At 39.5% G+C, this 19,759-nt stretch overlaps 1 protein-coding gene across 1 annotated transcript in view; it reads right to left on the bottom strand.

The window, feature by feature from the left end:
* The window catches only part of Palmd (palmdelphin), a 48,196-nt gene extending 41,911 nt beyond the window's left edge, over positions 1-6,285 (bottom strand). Inside the window, exon 1 of the mRNA XM_051185606.1 lies at positions 5,849-6,285. Within this exon, the coding sequence (XP_051041563.1) occupies positions 5,849-5,893 (45 nt within the window). The 5' untranslated portion in view covers positions 5,894-6,285. The remainder of the gene's footprint in view (positions 1-5,848) is intronic.
* Positions 6,286-19,759: the final 13,474 nt, after the last annotated feature.

Below are 19,759 nucleotides of genomic sequence, written 5' to 3'. Positions count from 1 at the left end.
CTCCAGTACCTACATTTTTAACCCAGCATGGCAGTAGGGCTTTGGACTGTCACTACTACCTACAGCACGAGTTCAAAAGCTCTAGTTTTCTAAACCTCATTTCATCCTGCAAGTTTAATCTCATTTTCTAACCTTACAGGATGTTCAAATAGTTTAGGCTCTGTCCTTTCACTCCTCTGTCTAACCTTGTTTATTCTAATGAATAGTCACAATGCAAATATGAAAATTAACAAACAAAAACAAGTTCCTGAATTATTAAGAGGCTATGGTAAGATTGGTTGGGTCTTCAGTGGAAAAAAATTCTACTAGTGGGTCACATGACCATTAGTTTGTTCCTTCCCCTTAGCAGCTTGATTGTATTTGCTCAAATTATTATTATTATTTTATATCAGCTACTGTTGAGTGCATTGCTGGGGTAGCTGAAAGATGCAAAGATATCCTAGATTTAATAAGTCCTGGCAGGAGGGAAATGATCACAATGGATGTCAGATGGGGAGGAGGTAATGGAGGCTAGAACAGTATATACTCTGAGAGTTGACTTTGAGTCTTTCAAACATTAAGAAACAGTACCAAGTGCTTTTGAAATGGCACTAGAGTATCTTTGTCCACTTCTAGTCATAGCAGATAGAGAAAGGTGGGAGGATACTACAGGTAGTAGAAGACATGGTTTAGTGAAGAATCCATCAAGGACTTTTCTTGCCTCACATTAAACACATGATGAATAAGGTTTGAGACTTAGAGATGGGAAGGTGGAAATTCTGTTTCTATATTAGCATTGAAACAGGTGACATCATTTGTTTAGACTGGTTAAACACTGACACTAGAATTTGATTTAGTCATAGTTTTCTAGAGAAGCATATTTTTCTTTAGACCATCCAGGGAGGTCCAGAAAATTCCGTCAGTAAAGGATCTAACAGAATAGTTTTATCATTCTGAAGCACATTGGAAAAACTTTCCCACGATCAGAAACAAGTTTCCTTAATGAGCTATCAAGATTATTGTACCTCATCACATGACCTCCTGTAGGGTGGGTTGTTGTGTTTGGCAGAGAAACGTGGCACATTTGTTAGAAGAAACCTCTACTATTCTGGAAGAAACATGTAATCTTGGTACAGCACTGTCAAAGATTGGGCAGAGAGTCATTGTTTGAACATTCTGGCTCAGGGTGTCTTTAGGAAATTGCCATGTCTTCACACTCCTGACAAGCTGGATGCCGTTGTTATAGCTGTGTCTAACTTGAAAGTTTGCTGGTTAACAATGGTGCCTTACACACTCCTATAAACACTGGTGCCTTAAGAAGTCTTCAGACCTTTACATAATACAGTGACCCAAACCCAATTAAGAGGTATACAGTTTGCCAGTAACCAGGCTGGCTTGCTGTGGGTTTCACTCTTTCCTTTGCATAGACAGAATAAACAAGGAGGTTGGATATGCTGAGTGTGGAATATACAAGCAGAAACGGCTTTTTGGGTTTGTGGCCCATGAAATCACAAGAGACACTGTGTCCATAAAGGGCCAGGTATGAGTCTAATATTTTGGTGTCACTACCTTGAAATCTCAAGGTCCTTGCATTTTGGTTGTGTGCTGGGGCTCTGACATTTCTACAGGACATCCTTCTTCTGGGTGATCAGTTACTTCAACTGTTAGATGATCCCAAATACTGACAAAACCAGAACACAGTGAGTAGGGCACCCAGGGACAGGGATTGTGAAGTAAAGAGCTGCTGAGAATTGGTATTAAATTGTGATTTTAATTTGCTTTTAAAAAATGGGGAGAGTTCCTCTGTTTTCTGCAAGAACTTCTTGCCTCCTAAATTCCTATATTTACAAGTCAAGAAAATATTCACCGGGAGTGGAGAGAAATAGGGAGGGGATCCAGAGAAATGTGAGAGAGTCTTCTTATTTCACGTCATGGACAGCTTTGGCCTGCAAATCTGGCTCCGATGCTCAGATTGCAATGTCAGAACTTTCTGTGGCCCTTTGCCAAATGGAGGGAGGCCTAGGCAGGTGCTTTGGCTTTGGATTCCTGCTGTGATTTAACTCTTGACAGAGCCCATCTCCTTCATGCCCATACCCAGGTGCTTTGGAAGATTCTTTGGAAGGCCCGCCCTCCCAAACCACTTCACGCCATCACTCCACTCACAGTTGCAGGCCTTTTCCATCTTCACACCAGATGCCCCTGATTTCTCCTCATAAAGCTTTCAAATTAAACACACCAGACTCAATATATTATCAGACTTTGAGTAAAGGTGTGAACGAATGGGTTGATAAGCAAATCCTTAACCATCAAAGTTAAGCCTTTCAGTGAGAATAAATATACCAGCTAACTCATTACCTCTCATCTCCTAACTCGGTCTGTTCTCTGCAAATTGATATTAGTTCTCAGAATTCATCAGAACATTTCCCAGAAATACCATGTGTTCCCAAGTCTATAATTTCCAGATGTTTAAGATCCAGGAGTCTTTCTGTTGATTCCTGCTATATTAGGTGTTGTACTTTCTGACATTTCTAAAGGAATTAAGATAGGACAGTATGTTCCCATAGAAGGGGATGTGGACAGACTGGATATTACTCACCTAAGGGGGATCTCTCTGTTCTCTAGGAATCCATTCAGGATTTTTTTTTCCTGTTCTTAACTTTGGGCTCTGTAGAGACCTCTTTGATATCATTATTGCCTGTAACACTAAGTATCAATTTCTAGTTGAGTGTGTTGGCCCACATTTTTAATCATGGCACTTTGGAGGCAGAAGCAGGCAAATCTGTGTGAGTTCAAGGCTAGTCTAGTCCACATGGTGAATTCCAAGCCACCAGGGTTAAATAGCGGGATGACAAATCTACTTCGACAGCTCTTCATCTATATAAAAAATCAGTTACTTGTTAAATGTGTACTAACTTGAAAATAGCCTCAAGAAACTGTTGAGGTTCAAAGTATAATATTTAGTCAGTGTAAAGTTGCCCTGTTTTCAAATGACAGTTGGAAATGGAACTCATTGACTAGTGAGTATTTTGGTCATCAATGTAGCAAATGGGGGAGTTGCTACAGGGTGGCGCAATGAAGGGAGAATGTGAATGCAGTTAATACAAAAGTCTATTTGGAGCATGCAGACTGACACACCCTCCTTTAAAGCATTGTTTCCGAGTACGTTCATAATTTGGCCTGCATTGTTTTTAGATCTTTGTGAAAATTTACTAATTATCTTAAAATTAAATTCACTGATATGAGAAATGAAAGACATCATCACAGGGTTAAAATATTTTAAAAGTAATATTATCACTTGGTTCAGCCAGATTATATACAGATGATTTTTTAAAATTATTTATAGTAAACAGAACCTTGTAACACTGTAGTGTAAATATAATATTGGAACTTATTTTTGTTGCTGGGAGTTAGGAGATCATAGATTAATAAAAAAAATCAAACTTTACAGTGTCAAGTATGTTTTCATTTTTTTTTCTAACAAAATGAAGTCAGTGTGTTGCTGTCTGTTGCTGCCTTAGGAAAATGCTTCTGATGTTGTCATTGATGTATGCAGAAATTATTTCAGTGTAGGAGAATGGCTAAATGGTTATCTCTGAGTTTTAGTCTAGATCAGAGTTCCATAATTTTAATGCCTTCCACAAAATGAGAGAGTTCTTGAAAGTTCCCTGTGTACTGTGCATTTTCTTTTCCTGGGTAGAAAGAATAGCTGGGGTGGCTTCCTGGGCAAGGCCAGGGTGGAGAAAGCTGGCACTTCCCAGGGTGGCCAGGAGGAGAGCAGTTGTGTTGTGTCCTTGGACACCGCACTGCTCCCTTTCCCCTCTAGGTGGTGACAAATGTGACTGAGCCCTGTGAGGTGTAGGCTAATGGAAATTTGTTCCTATAAACTTTTGCCAGTTTTTGCCCTATGGGCTTTAAGCAAGAATTTTACTTTCAAGCTTAATTTTGTGACCTTCTTTCAAAGACTTAATGAACGCTAATGGGATATGTTTAGGCTCATAGGATAATTTAAAAAGTTTATTATTTTTAATAATTAAAAATTCTCTATATTGAGGAACCAGCCCACTCAATTCCTTTTAAGGTGTTTTTGACCCACCTACTATTGCTGTTTGCATTTGAACCCTCAATGGAAATTCCTAGGCTCTCTGACTGCATGCAGCCATCTGTTTGGACCATGCACCCCTTTACTAAATGGTCTAGCTGCACACCATGTCTATCAAGGCTTTAAAATGAGATGTTTCCCCACTTCCGTAGCACAAGCACAGAAGAAGTGCACTTCATTGAGTGTGTGGTTCCGTCTGGTAATTTAGGAGATAGACTCTTTGGGGGAACAAAAAGAAACTGCACTGAACAACTCAGTGCAGTGAAGTAACCTTTAGATAACAGCTGTAACGTGAAAGGGCCATGCCAAGAACAACAGGGCACAGTGGAGTTCCTGTCCCTTCAAGGAGGACAGCTGAAACCGGGGCTGCATTTAACAACAAAACAAAACAAACGAAAATCCAGGCCAAGGTTTTTTTGATGAAAGGAAAAATGCAGTAATTAGGATTCAGAAATTAAAAAGTTCTATCGATAGAAAAGTGCCCAATCTTATCTGTGGACTCTTAGCTTCTTTTCAATGGGGGAAGAAATGCTTTTATTTATTGGCTCCTTTCTGGGTAGAAGAAAAAAACATCCCCACTATGTTCACTTAGTTAAAAACAAACAAACAAACAAACAAACCAGGAAACAAAAAACAAAATAAAACAAAACAAACAAAAAACCCCTATATTAGAATTAGCTTAATTAATATGAGAATTTAAAGGACAGAGAGGAATAACTTTGTGTCTTTCATGATTTAGTATCAGTTTTGAAAACAGTATTTACTTCTTTTTGACTGTTAATTTCAGTGGCAGAAAAATGTGACACATAGGGGTGTGGGTTTGTAAAGTTGCCTTTCCTCAGAAAAATTCTATCACAAGTTACAGCTAATGATGGTTGATGGTTTTCCAGGTTACTGCCAGATACAACACTTTGGAAGTAAAAGAAAAAGAATAGTATCACTTAAGAAAAGTAAGTCCTTTCTTGTTCTGATCCTTTCCCAGAATAAACACAAAATGTACTACTTTTCTTCCTGGCATTAGGGAAGTATTTTCCAATCCATCTCATGCATGGCATTCCTTTATCGAGATCTTAGTTGGGCTATGTCTGCCCTGGAAAACTGATCTCTGAGAATTACTCTCATGTGTTCTTCCCATTTAACATTTAACACTTCGCTTGAGTATACACCAAGCTTTGCTTTAATTTGGCTAGGTTTTTCTGGAATATACTATGACACTAAGAATGAAAGTTTTAGATTCTCTTCCTTTGCTCTCCTCCTTACCAATAAATAAATAAATTAACGAATAAACTTTGGGGGTTATATGCATTGCTTTGAAAAGTTTTGTGATTCAGTATCCACTAAAATTTCTTGTCAGATAGAAGGAACTTGAAGGAAAAACTCTATTTCTATATCCACAGAAGGTGAGTGAGGCTTTACAAAGTACAAAAAAAAAAAAAAAAAAAAAAAAAAAAAAAAAAAAAAAAACCAACCAACCAACCAACCAACCAACCAACCAACCAACCAACCAACCAACCAACCAAACAAAACCCCCAAAGCCTCTTGATTGCTGTTTAAAATGCAAACACCATCTGTAAAATCCACAAATATTTTCCTTGATCTCAGGTTCTGAAGCCCCAGTGTCACAGAGGGTCCCAAGGGTTAAGGGAAACAGAGGAGTCCATGAAGGCTGACAGTTCCTTTTTTCCATTTGTGAGGACCGAAGGACAGCAAGCAAGGGTGCCCCTCATCCAAGCAACCACCTTCATGACTTAAAACTCTATGCAGACTTACTGTGATGGCCTGGAGTCGTTCCTTCACCAGCTCAGCTTCTTCCATTCTAGAAGTCAAGGACGGGCAGACGCTGAAGGCAGTCCCAAGCTACCATAAATCAAGGTGCCTCCTTGGGGAGAGGAGCGAGAGGTGACAGGAGAGACACTGAGAGAAATCTGCTCTTTGCACCAGTGAGAAAGGAAGAGAATCCCGGCTTGTCAGGGGATCTCTGAGCCGAGGCACAGATGAGACCAGACAGACACATGTAATGAGAGTGTGCTGGGGAGGCAGACGCTGAGGCTGCTGGCACGAGTTGACTGACAAGTTTGAACGGCAGCCGCACAAGCCCTTTTCCTTCAGGGGCTGCCAGCTCTTTGTTGTTCTGCGCACGGTTAGTGAGGCACATTTTCTTATTAACTGTTCCTTATCCAGGTCATTATTTTCCAGGAGTGGCACAGTGAACTGCCGTGCGTGCGGAGGGTCAGGGCAGCCACTGTTCCCGCACAATACCCTGTGTGTTGTGAGTCTGTGTTTAAAGTTACCTCACTTAGTTTACCACACACACACACACACACACACACACACACACACACACACACACAGAGAGAGAGAGAGAGAGAGAGACAGAGACAGAGAGAGACAGAGGAGAGAGACTGGGGCAGAAGTGCCAAGTCACTTGTTTGTCATCCTCCCCCCTGCTTGGCTTTTAGGTAATAATGATGTCTCTCAGCAGTTAGTTACCTAGGAACTCTTGACAATAAAATATTTACATTAAGCTTCCCTCCCCTCCCTAAGTCCCACCTCCAGCCTTCTGTCACAGACCTTGGAATCTTAGGTCTTGCAAAACTCAAAGGTGTTAAGGCTCTGGTATTAAAAAGTTGGCTCCCTGGGAGTTCTTGGTGCCAACCTTGGATGTCTGGGGAATGCAGCTCTTTTCTCTGGATCCCATTCAGAAATGGCACTCTTCAGTTTCGGGAAGGTGCCCACTTTGACCTCAGTAGTTATGCAAGAGAGAGCCTGTGAAAGTGCAACCAGAAGCTCTGTAACCCTAGGTGGATAGTCCTACCCTTTAGAGAAAGGCAGTGAAGCCCGGTGAAACTCAGGTCAAAGCAGAGGTCAGGAAGCTCTGCAATTGACTTTGTTTCCCCCCCCCCCCCCCCCACCTATTCTTTAGGTGCAGTTTGATGTAGCGAACCCCAATTACCATCCACCACATTATTATTGTTTGGATGCTATCAGCTCCTTAATATAGCCATTCAGCCGGAGAGGTTAAATAGACAAGCCTGGTACTGAATGCATGGCTTACAGTTTTTTTTTTTTTTTTTTTGGTCTTTCTGATATTTATAATAGTAGTAGCCAATATTTGCCCATAGACAAAAGCATTTCATCTTATTTATCTTTGAGGTGTTGAGTGATAGGTGCTATTATTCCTATTTTAAAATGAGGCAACAGGCTCAGGGATATCATTTGCCACATGGCTAATGAGTAGCAAAGCCTGGATGGGAATGTCAGCTGTCTGACTTTGTAACAGACATTCATTAAGCAATGCCCAAGGACACAGGGCAAGGAGAGACACAGGCTGAAGTTTTAATCAATCTTTATGAGGGAGTTGGACCCCAAGATTCTCCTCCATCAACCTCTCAGGATGTTTAACAGCTGGATGGAAAACTTTACGTAGAACCCTATGTTACTCTATTCTGGAGAAATTTAAAGAGCTTAGTGAGATAAGATTGCTTCATGCTTTTATTCTGATCTCCCTAACCACAGAGGCCACACCCTGAGTCAGTCACCTGCACAGGAAACTCATCATTTTCAAGAATCTGAAATCACAAGGGGTTTAATATCTAGATATATAAAGAACAGCAAAAATTAGATACCAAAGAAATAAAGTTGACAACTGATAAATGGGCCAATGTTTTAGACAGAAGAAGTACAGTTCAAAAAAAAAAAAAAAAAAAAAAAAATAGAGATAGAGATAGAGAAGCAAGAAAAGAGATACCACAATACAGGGAGCCATTTTAAATTTGAAGAAAAATTGGCACTAGGAAAATGTTCAGGGACCCCAACTAACAATCTGAGCAATAGTGGAGAGGTTACCTTAACTGCCCTCCCCTGATAATGAGATTGATGACTACCTTATAAGCCATCCTAGAGCCTTCATCCAGTAGCTAATGGAAGCAGAAGCAAACACCCACAGCTAAACACTGAGCCGAACCCCTGGAAACCAGTTGCAAAGAGGGAGAAGTGATGAGCAAAGGGGTAATGACCAGGCTGCAGACACCTACAGAAATTACTGACCTGAACAAGGGGGAGCTCATGGACCCCAGACTGACAGCTGGGAAACCAGCATAGGACCGACCCAGACCCCCTGAACTTGGGTCTCAGTCAGAAGGCCTGGACAGTCTATGGGACCTCTGACAGTGGAACCAGGCTGTATCCCTGGTGCACGAAAGGACATTGGGAGCACATTCCCCATGGAGGGATACCCCTTTAACCTAGAGGCAGGAGGGAGAGCCTAGCCCCTATTCCAAATGACTTTACAGATTTTGGGGGAAGACATCTCCCTCTCTGGGAAGTAGATGGGGGATGGGATGGGGGGACAAGGGGGATGGGAGGATGGAAGGGAGAGGGAACTGGGATCAGTATGTAAAATAAGAAAAAAATATAAAAAATTAAATTAAAAAAGAAATATAAATAGCAAACAAGTATTTTAAAAAGTGTTCTGCATCTCATGCCGTCAGAAACACAAATTAAAGCAGCAAGGATGGCCACTATCAAGAAAACAAGTGACAACAAATCTGGTAAATACTTGGGGAAGAGGAGCACACATTTTTGGTGGGGGTGTAATCTAATGTAGCTACTGTAGAAATCAGTGTGAAGGTTGGAGAAAAAAAATAAAAATAAAAACAGAACTACTATATGATCCAGCTATTCCACTCCTGAAGACAGACCCAAAGGATGCCACATCCTCCCATTAAGATAATTGTATATCCATGTTTAGTGCAATTCATTTCATAGTAGCAAGGGACTAAAACCCACACATCTGTCAATAGATGAATAGATAAAGAAAATGTGATGATTTCTTCAGCTATAAAGAAAACCAAAGTTATTAAATTTGTAGGAATGGATGGAACTGAAAAACATTATTTCATGTAAAGTAATCCAGGTTCAGAAAGACAAATATTATATTCCCATTCTCTCACATGGGAATTGTGGCCTCTAACGGTTAACTATGTGTATACAGGTGGGAGTTAATATGGGTAAGCATGTCTAACTGTTGACTGTGTATACAGATGGGAGTTAATATGGGTAAGCACGTCTAACTGTTAACTATGTGTATACAGACAGGAGCTAATAACAGTAAGCATGTCTAACTGTTGACTATGTATACAAATGGAAGTTAATATGAGCAAAGTATGAGGAAACTAGAAAGCGTTCTGTCTTAGTTACTGCTCTACTTGCTGAGAAGAGATACCAAGGCCAAGGCAACTTATAAATGATTTAATTGGGGGGGATGGCTTACAGTTTCAGAGGGCAAGTTCATGACCATCATGTTGGGGAGCATGGCAGCAGGCAGGCATGGTGCTAGAGTAGTAGCTGAGGGCTTACATCTTATTCCCAGACTGCAGGCAGATTGAAACCCCAAAGCCCATCCTCAGTGACACACCTCTTCCAACAAGGCCATATATCCTAATCCTTCCTAAAACACTTCCTGTAAGGAGTATGGTTTTTCTGCCCGCCACCTGGTCTGGTCCCACCGCTGCGCCAGCCCAGTTAACACACAGAGACCCTGTATTAGATATAATTCTGTAGGCCTGTTACTAGTTTCTTATCGGTTAGCTCTGTCTTAATTATAAACTCATTTCTATGTATTTTCATCTGGTTTCCTTACTGGGGAGTGGGGCAGGCGTCTGGTCTCCCTGGTCTCTCCATCTTTACCCTCCTTACTACTTCCTCTTTCCTCCTTGTCTCCTAGTCCCTCCTATTTTCCTTTCCTATTGGCCAACAGTGCTTTATTCATTAACCAGTATGAGAAACATATATACAGAATGACATCTCCCATCATCTCCTCTTTTCTGTCTAAATAAAAAGAAGTGTTTTAACCTTAACATAGCAAAATATATAACACAACAGTTATCAAATAAGAATCACAGTTAACAATATTTAGTTCACTAACATTTAGCAAGATTAAAAGAAACTATTCTATCATCTATCCTATATTTGTGAGTCTAAAGTCCTATATGTAACTTATCTCTAAGCTTAACTAAGGAAAACTATAACCATAACCATCTGTCTTCAACTCCTTCAAATGCCATAGAAGGATAACATATAAACTCTAGAAATGACAGAGACAACTCACTGCCTGGTCACCCGAAGTTCTTTTGTAATCTTCCATCTTCAGCCCATAGGCCATAGTGTGTCTAGCAGACTCTTCAGCAAAGCGGGAAACCTTAAACTGTCTTCTTGTATTGGCAGTTTGTCAGTCACTTTTCTCTGTGTCCTGCAGACTGTCTGGCAGACTCTTCCATGAAGCAGGAACTCTGTAGCAATGTCCATCTTGAATCAACAGTCACTTTTCTGTGGGACCTGCATGTCCAGTTTATACAGCATAAAGTCAAACAGTCCAGAAAAGAGCAGTATCTTGTCCAAATGGCTAGTATTGCCATATTGGAAGTAAATTCCATAACGTGTTTCTTCAATGTCCATCTTTCATCTTCCTTTCTGATGTAGGTGGTGTTGCCAGGAGCATTTATGTCTCATTGTCAAGAAAAACCCTAAACCATTTTAAATGCCATATTCTATAGGTCTTTGAAAGGTTTGAAGAATGCCTATCTATTTCAAATACATCTCTGTGTATCTTGAAAAACCTAACTAACTTAACTCTAAGCTTTGACTGTCATAGGTAATTATCTATTATCTGTACTACATTATACATTAAATTTCTAAGTGAGCTATATAAACACAATACATAAACAAGAAGAGAAATATACATATCACAAAATTGACCTTAAATTGTATCAATAAATGAAATCCATTCCAAAACAAAGTATTCATATCTATACCATAATCCCCTTTTTTACCTTTAAAAAGAATATTGGTTGTGATCATTAACCATTTATAACCAAACCCATTTAAATGAAAACAGAAATTTATAAACAATATTTGGGAATTTGGGCGTCGTTCTTTCCAAACTACTTCCTGCTGATAGGGGGTGCTGTCATGGGGGAATCCTAAGAAGATGAAGAAATCCTGGCTGTAGTCTGCAAGGCTGCCTTGTTCAAGCTGTTTTGAATGTTGGATCACCAGGAACGCTGTTTCAGGGGGTCTGGCATGCTCAAACCACATTAGTCCGGAAGGAATCCACAGCTTTTTATTTTCTGTGGAAACAAAAATAGAAATCCTTTTCCCCAGTAATTTGTCCTTAGACTTAAATTTTGGAGTCAAAGCATTTTTAAAATATATAAATTGAATTAATTCAGCAGCATTTCCTTTAACAGTTGTTGTTTCCTTAGCAGTCAAGCAATACAAAGACAATATAATACCATACAGTGTCCTAATTTTTTCCATTTGTGGCTTTTTTATTATTCTGCTTCTTTTCTATTTTTTGAGACAGGCTTTGTTTGTGTAACTCTTATCTGTCCTGGAATTTACTCTGCATACCAGGTTAACTTTGAAATCACAAGAGATCTGTTTGCCTCTGCCTCCCAAGTGCTGGAATTAAAGGCATGCAGCCACACCCAGCTGTTCTCTGCTTTTTAAAAACCATTTTGTTTTTCTCTCTCCCAAGCCTACGTATTTTTTAAAACACACTGTAAACCTTTAGAGGTTTTTCGTAATATGAATCTGTCTTTACTGTAAATCTTTATCTTTTTCTAGCCATGAGTCTTTTATCAGGTAAACAACAACATTGCTAAAATGAAAGTCTTTGTTGTTTCTGCCACGGTTTATCAAAGATGGTGGCGGCTATTTTACCACCAGCAATGAGAGCTGTGGTCACTGCCTTAGTCTACGGGCAGCAAGCAGCAGGTTGCCAGCTTGGAGATGTGGTCACAGCCATTGCCAGCTCTGATACACATCAATAAATTGTTAGCAGTGCTTTTTTAAAGCCGTGTGGTTTTTTGCTGCTTATGCTGAGTCAGAAATCTTCCCTTAAAGGAGCTGTGCAAATATCTGCTTGTTTCTCGCAAAGCAGAGTTCAACCAAGAAAAATCCTGCTACCAAGAAACCTTGCTTGTCTCTGTTCTTTTGTTTCTAAAATCCTTTTTAAAGCTTTTGTTAAATTTTAAGTGGACGTTCTTATTAGCCACGTGGTGCCATCTGTAAGGAGTATGGTTTTTCTGCCCGCCGTCTGGTCTGGTCCCGCCACCAGGCCAGCCCCAATTAACTTCCACTAACTTCAGACCAAACATTCACTTGTATGAACCTCTGGAGGTCATTCTTACTGAAACCACCACAGGTCCCATGGGACTAGAAAAAAAGAGGGAGGGGGATGGAGAAGAAAATAAATCTAAGTGGAATGGGAGAGTACCATGAAAGAAAGGGGAGTCAGAAAAATGGGGACAGGGAGTGGGGAGTTGAAGAACAAACCAAAATGAATTGTGTCTGAAGATCCTATATGGGAATACATTACATTGTAAGCTAACTTAAAATATTAAAACAAAACAAAACGAGAGTTCAGGGTCTGGAAAGATTGCTCAGTGGTTAAGAACATGTCTTGTTCTCCCAGATTCCCAGCATCCATGTCAGGGGCTCATAATCACCCGTAACCTCAGATCCAGGAGATCTGATGCCAGGGCCTCTGTAGGCATATGCACACACATGATTAAAAATACATTTCAAAAAGAGTCCGAGATCATACTTGAGAAAAGTTGGTCTTTGTTCTTCTATTCTCTTTCTACTCTGGAGAGACAATTAGGAGTAGATAGTAAGAGTCTGACTTAGTCCAGGATCAAATTTGATTATTATTGGATGGATTTTTTTATTTTATTTAATTTTATATAACAAAGTCCAATTAAATGGAAACAAACATTTATACACTATATTTTGGAATTTGGGCATCGTTCTTTCCAAACTACTTCCTGCTGGTAAGGGGCGCTGTCTTGGGGGGATTCGAAGAAGATTCAGATATCCTGGCTGTAGTCTGTAGGGCTGTTTTGTCCAGCTGTTTTGAATGTAGGATTAGCTTGTACTCTGTTTCAGGCGATCTGGCGTGATCAAGCCACATTAGTCTGGAAGGAATCCACATCTTTTCATTTTCTGTGGAAACAAAAATAGAAATCCTTTTCCCCAGTAACTTGTCCTTCAACTTAAATTTTGGAGTCAAAGCATTTTTTTTTTTAATTTAATTTATTATTTGACATGTCGATCCCAGTTCCCTCTCCCTCCCTCCCTCCTTCCCTCCCTTTTACCCTCTCTGCCCTCTCACATGCACTCTAAACACCCTTCCCTCCCATCCCCCCACCCCAATTCCATATGTAGGGAAATGCCATGTTGGATGGATATTTAAACAAAAGAGAAAAAAAAAAAAAAACAAAGATGAAATCTTCAAAGCTTTTGTTTATATTTATTTAACTGTAGACCCTGACTGATGTTAAGAACAAGAAAGCAGCCATGATGAATATATCCATCAGAATCCTGCATTTGCTTGCCCAAACTAATGGGCAGTCACCCAATTAATAATGTGGATCTTTTTCTAAAGTCAATTTATCACCCAGATCTCACTTCTGTTGTAGGAAAGCACAAAGATTTTTCTTTTGGGGTAGGGAAGGCAAGCCAGAGGAATTTAGAACGGAGGTGATACTCAGGAAAAAATAGGTTTTTATTTTCATCAAACCTTACCTCTTAAGGCTCAGGGATCTACAGGGAAGGGGAAGTGGAAAGATTGTAAGAGCAAGGTGATGGATGAATCCAAGTAATTAGTGTTTTTTCCAGATACAACAGCACTGATGCACACATGAACTCTGAGACTGGCAGCACACATAAGACCCGTACAGGTTAGAGCCAGATGGAGACCCAACATTGAGAAGGGAATGGAACAAGGAGTCCCATTCCTCACCAAGAAGCTAGCTGCAATTGATACCTGCTGGCAAAGGGAAAATCAGTTTTCTCCAATGGAGTCCCATTGGGTTTGTTTGTTAACCACAAATAAGGGCAGTATCCATGCCTAGAAGTAGGTCACTAACCCAAAAGGAACCCAGGACTTTTGTGGACTTTGTTTTGGCTTTTTTTTTCTATATTGTTTTTAATCTTGTTTTGATTTTCATTTTGTGTTTCTTTTTCTTTTGAGAGAGAGAGAGAATAAAATGGGATGGGCAGGGAGATGGGGAGGATTTGGGTGGAACTAGGGAAGGGGAAACATGCTAAAATATATTTGTATGAAATATTTTTAGTAATAATACTAATACTACAAGGTAGGAAATAGGCACTGGGAATGGGTGCCTATGAGAACATGTTGAAATATCACTGATAATTGCTAAGAGGTAAAATACTCAGAGTTCTTCCTAGTCTTAAGAAGGCCTGGACTCAGAAGCTAGGTGTGGCTTAAGCATCCCTTCCAAAATGTAGGAGAAAGTTTAATCTGTGTGTGATGGGGATGTCCTTCTATACATGTGTTTCTCTTATTGGTTGATGAATAAAACACTGGCCAAAAGAGGCAGGAAGATAGGCAGAACTAGGAGATGAGAATGCAGGGAAAGGTAGGCAGAGAGGCTCATAAAAGAGACACTATGTAGTGGAGGAAGGAGTAATAGGTTTTGACCCTTTTCCTATAAGATAAGACCATGTGGAATAGAAAGATTTATAGGGATGGGTTAGTAATTAAGACAGAGCTAGCCAATAAGAAGCCCTAGTCATCGGCCAACAGTTTTATAATTAATATAAGTCTTTGTGTATTTATTTGGGGCTAAAGCAATGGCAGGACATGGTGGGACATACACCTCAGCAACACATATGAACTTTTGAGAGGTGGTTATATTCAAGGGACCTTTGTGAGTGTATTACACTAGTTAAAAAAGTATCTGTGTCAGGGGAGTCTCTCTCTCTCTCTCTCTCTCTCTCTCTCTTCCTCTCTCTCTCCCCTTCTCTCTTCCTTGTGCTTTTTTATTATATGAAAACTTCCATCACTTTATGATATAGCCAAATGCCCCTCCAGATCAACCACTTGACTTTGAAATTTCCAGTGTCCAGAACTATGAGCCGAATAAACTTATGTTGTTTATAATTTACACAGTCAGTGGCAGATGTTATAACAGCACAAAAAAAAGTGTGAATAGAAATGACAAAGCAAATGAGATCTTAGTGCTTAGGTATACACATAGATATAAATATGAATATTATGTACTTATACATACCCTAGAATAGTTATTTATAGGATGAATATTTGAAACATTTTTTCAGAATTTTTTGAAACCAGTTCTCATGTGTGGAAATTGATTTCTAACTTTTTCAGACTTCTGGAGGCCTGAATTGGTATAAGTCTAATGATAAGAGTTAAAAAAAAAAAAAAAACAAAACAAAAAACAAAACAAAACAAAACAAAACTGTTCTTTTGTTTGTTTGTTTTCCATACAGGTTCTCCGCCTTAGTTAGGGTTTCTATTGTTGTGAAGAGACACCATGACCACAGCAACTCTTATAAAGGAAATTGCTTAATTGAGATGGGGGCTTAAAGTTCAAAGGTTCAGTCCATTAACATGGCAGAGTTCATGGCAGAGTGTAGGCAGACATGCTGCTGGCTACATCTTGATCAGAAGGCAACAGGAAGTTATCTGTGACACTGGGGGTAGCTTAAGCATAGTAGAACTCAAAGACTACCCCCATAGTGGTGCACTTCCTTCAACAAGGCCATATTCCAACAAACCTATGCCTCCTAATAGTGCCATTCCCTATGAGCTTATGCAGGCCAATTGCATTCAAACTACCACAGAACTGTTCAAGGCCTAGGCTCACCTTGAAATTGTGGCAGTCTTCCTGTATCAGCCTCCTGAGTGCTGGAATTGTAGTCACGTGCCACCATACTCACTTGGTTTCCTTTGTAGATTTTTTGTTATTTTGAAATTTGTCCTTTATAAATTTTGTTTGGGGTGGAGTCTCCTTACTAGCCCAAGCTGATTTTGAACTTGTTAAGGATCTCAGGCTAGTGCCCAACTCCCAATCTGCTGCCTCATCTGCCTACTCCTGGCATCACAGGTGTGTGCTAGCACAGTTGGCTCAGTAGATTTCTCCTTAAACTACCACTGGAAGGCTCATCCAGACTATCCTGGAATCACAGGTTTCCATGTTAATCCATCCTAAGAGTCAGTTCTTCCTCATTCTTACTGTCCTACACCCCGCCCTAGTGCTCTAGACCCCTCAATGGGACTGAATTACTGTGGGCAAGAAATGCAGTGGTCTGTGACTAAGGGAGCCACACATGCCACAGGAGATCTCTGGTACTGGTGTTTTTTCACTCCAGGGCACTCTATATTGTCAGGACTACAGTACTATTTATTCCTTTGCTCTTTGACTTGACCTTTAAGGTTGAGAGGATAAACAAACGTTGGTATGGTCTACAGTATAGTTGTTCATCTTTCTTGAACGGTACATAGTGCTGCTGTGCAGAGTCCAGCCTTCTTCTCTTCCTTTTCTCTCTTGGTCACCCAACATCTTACTTTCTATTTTGATCCCCCTCCAATGGTGTCCAGTAAAGAGTATTGTTTTTCCTCCCGCTGCCGGTCTGATCCCGCCGCCACGCCAGTCCCAAATAATGTGCAGAGACTCTGTATTAGATATAATTCTGTTGGCCAGGTACTAGTTTTTTATCGGCTAGCTCTGTCTTAAGTATTAACCCATTTTTGTTGATCTATGTATTTTTCTTACCGAGGAGCCGGCCGGCATTTTGTTTTCTCCAGACTTTCCATCTTGACCCTCCTTATTACTTCCTCTTTCCTCATTTTCTCCTAGTCCCTCCTATCTTCTTTTCCTATTGGCCAAAAACCATACTCTTTACAGTGTCCCTTTAGCCTCCTTTGCTGGTTCCTTCTTTTAGTTCTCTTAAAATTGACATAGGCTGGTGCCTAGTTGCTGATGATTTTTTTTTTTGGTATATTCTCTATGTATCTTACAGAGTTTATGCCTGTTAAATGCTAAGATGTCCAAGTTTATTTATAGCTCCAGCTTAGACTTCTGCCCTAGGCTTCAGACTATTATCTCTGCATGGAGTTCATGCTCCCACATGGCTCTGTGATTCATTCCCTTATTTAAAACCATACATCTTCCTAATGACCACACCATGTAATACCCAAGCTCTTTCTGCTAATTCCAACCCCAACATCCCACATTATTTTTTGTCTTCACCACAGCCTTTTTTCTTTTCTACAATGTTGCTTTTGTAGGTCTGTTTTTTTTTTTTTTTTGTTTTGTTTTACCTGCAATGCAACTTCCACATAACAAAGAGTTTTTGTTTGTATTCTAAAAGCTTATGTAAGATTTGATAGTTAATGGACAGACATTAATTAATTATTAAATGGTGGTCACTTGATTCATTGGATTTTACAACATGTATCTAGTGCTTTATAGGACTACCTAGTGGACTGAGAATTTACAAAGTTTTTAATTGTTGAGACAGGGTTTATTTATTTATGTTTATGTTTATTTTTTGAGACATGGTTTCTCTGTATACCCTTGGCTGTGCTCTGTAGATGCACCTGCTTCTGCTTCCTGAGTGCTGGAATTAAAGGCATATACCACCCCTGTCCAGTCATAAACTTTTGTTGTTAGCAGACATATTCTAGTGCTTGTGTAGGGTACAGTATGATATTTGTTATGATATTTGTTTCTATACATGTATGTAGTGCACAAAAATCAAATCAGGGTCATTAGCCTTTTTTTTCAAGACAGGGTTTCTCTAGCTTTTTGAAATTATTTTGGAACTTGCTCTGTAGACCAGGCTGGCCTCGAACTCACAGAGATCCACTTGTCTTTGCCTCCCAAGTGCTGAGATTAAAGGCATATGCTTGGGCATTTAACATTTATTTGAGATGAAAAGATGAAAACTATTTTCTTCTAATTATTTTGCAACATACATTGTTAGTTGTTGTTTACTAGAATTTCTATGGTTTGGGAAAGTAACACTCAAAAAGATTAAAGTATGAACAGGTCATAGATATGGTGAATTATAAAATGAGGACTTAAATCTAGGAACACCTAGCCCCAAACCTCCATCTCAGTGCTATAATCCATCCCACCTCTAAGTTTATATAGTCATAGGGTTAACAATATATAATTATGTACCTAGAATAATGCATTATGCATAGCATGTAAATTTCATCATTTTGATGATTTATATATCAAACTTTAAAAGGTTGGACATGTCCATAATCATCTTTCTTAGACATTTGTTGGAAAATAGACCCAACTATTCAGTAAAGGAAGTATTCTGGAGTACACTAATATACTAAAAATGATTATAATATTACATTACTCTGTTTGGCTAAGCAGGCTGTCTTTTCTTTGAACATTATTAATGGCTTCAGACACTGGGCTTCCTAGAGGTCAAACAACTGCTGGGAGAAAAAAAAAAAAAAAAGAATTTGGGAAAGGATATTTAATGAAACCAATTGTTTGACCGTATACAGATAAAAGGTGCAGCTATTTTCACCCTACTATAAATTACCACATATAAAAAAACATTAATAAACAAAGCTTATACAACAATTTCCCCCGTAAGCCTACTAAGCTATGTGAAAATGGCTTCTTATTTATTTCTCTTTCCTTCTCCACATAAATGAGATGGTAATATTGAGCATATTTGAGAAGCTCTATGAATTTACTACTCACACATCCCAGGTACAGTGTGAGCTGAAGAGGAAGATGGAAATAGGCTATGTTGGTTCAAATCTAATTGTATTTGCTTTGAGGGGGTGCATTCACTGAGGACCATTTGCCTTGTTCACTTTCCTTCCTCTGTTAGCAGGGACGGAAGCTGCCCTTCCCTCAGTATTGTTTTCAGGGTTGGATGCTTTCCAAAATGCTGGTCCACTGTGATACCTTCACATAACACTTTCAGTTTTAGATAGCCAATCCAATGTATTTAAAATGTATTTAAAATATTTATTTTCAAAATAAAGTGTAGTTTGTACTGTATCCATCATATGTTCTCATATATCCAGCTGCCCTTGGTAAGTGCATGTCCGTTCCTCCTACATTTTATCATTAAGTGAGACCCAGACAGAACATTGTTGGTAGGTAACCCTCACCCTGTTCAAGAAGCTATTTGTTAGTGTGCCTCTCCATGAAAAAAAATGGTTATATTTCTGCTTTGTTTTTAGATGAGTAACTACAAAGACTGTCAAATTAACAAAAGTTTTGGATTTAATAATTGAATTACACTAAAATTTTAAAACTTAAATACCTAGATTTCTTTTTTGGGCTTGGACAGTTTTTGAACTAAACACATTGGCTTTTATTACTTTTTAAAAAAGATTTTTAAAGTTTTTTATGTGTGTGAATGCTTGCCTCCATGCATGTATGTGTACCATGCATGTGCCTGGTGCAGGCAGAGTCCGGAAGGAGGCATCGGAGTTGCAGATAGTTGTGAGTCACCTCATGGGTTCTGAGCACTGAACATGGGTTCTCTGCAGAGAAGTAAGTGATCTTAACTGCAGAATCACCTCTTTGGTCTTTTTGCTTTTGGTTTCGAGGAGTTATTTCTCAGAAGTCTGTGGTTCTAAGTTTGAAGAGTAACTGATTATACTTTTAAACATTTGAATAGCTGGAAGTTTTGACCCCAGATCTGCAAAAATAATTGTTTCTTCATTTTTTCCCCTATACAGGGTTTCTCTGTGTAGCCTTGGCTGTGCCAGAACTCACTCTGTGGACTAGACTGGCCTCCAACTCACAGAGATCTGCCTGTATCTGCTTCCTGAGTGCTGGGATTAAAGGTGTGCACCACCAC

Source organism: Phodopus roborovskii, unplaced genomic scaffold (assembly GCF_943737965.1).
Source record: "Phodopus roborovskii unplaced genomic scaffold, PHOROB, whole genome shotgun sequence".
Classification (NCBI taxonomy): domain Eukaryota; kingdom Metazoa; phylum Chordata; class Mammalia; order Rodentia; family Cricetidae; genus Phodopus; species Phodopus roborovskii.
Note: the sequence above shows the minus strand (reverse complement) of the source record. Positions and strands in the feature narration are given on the sequence as shown.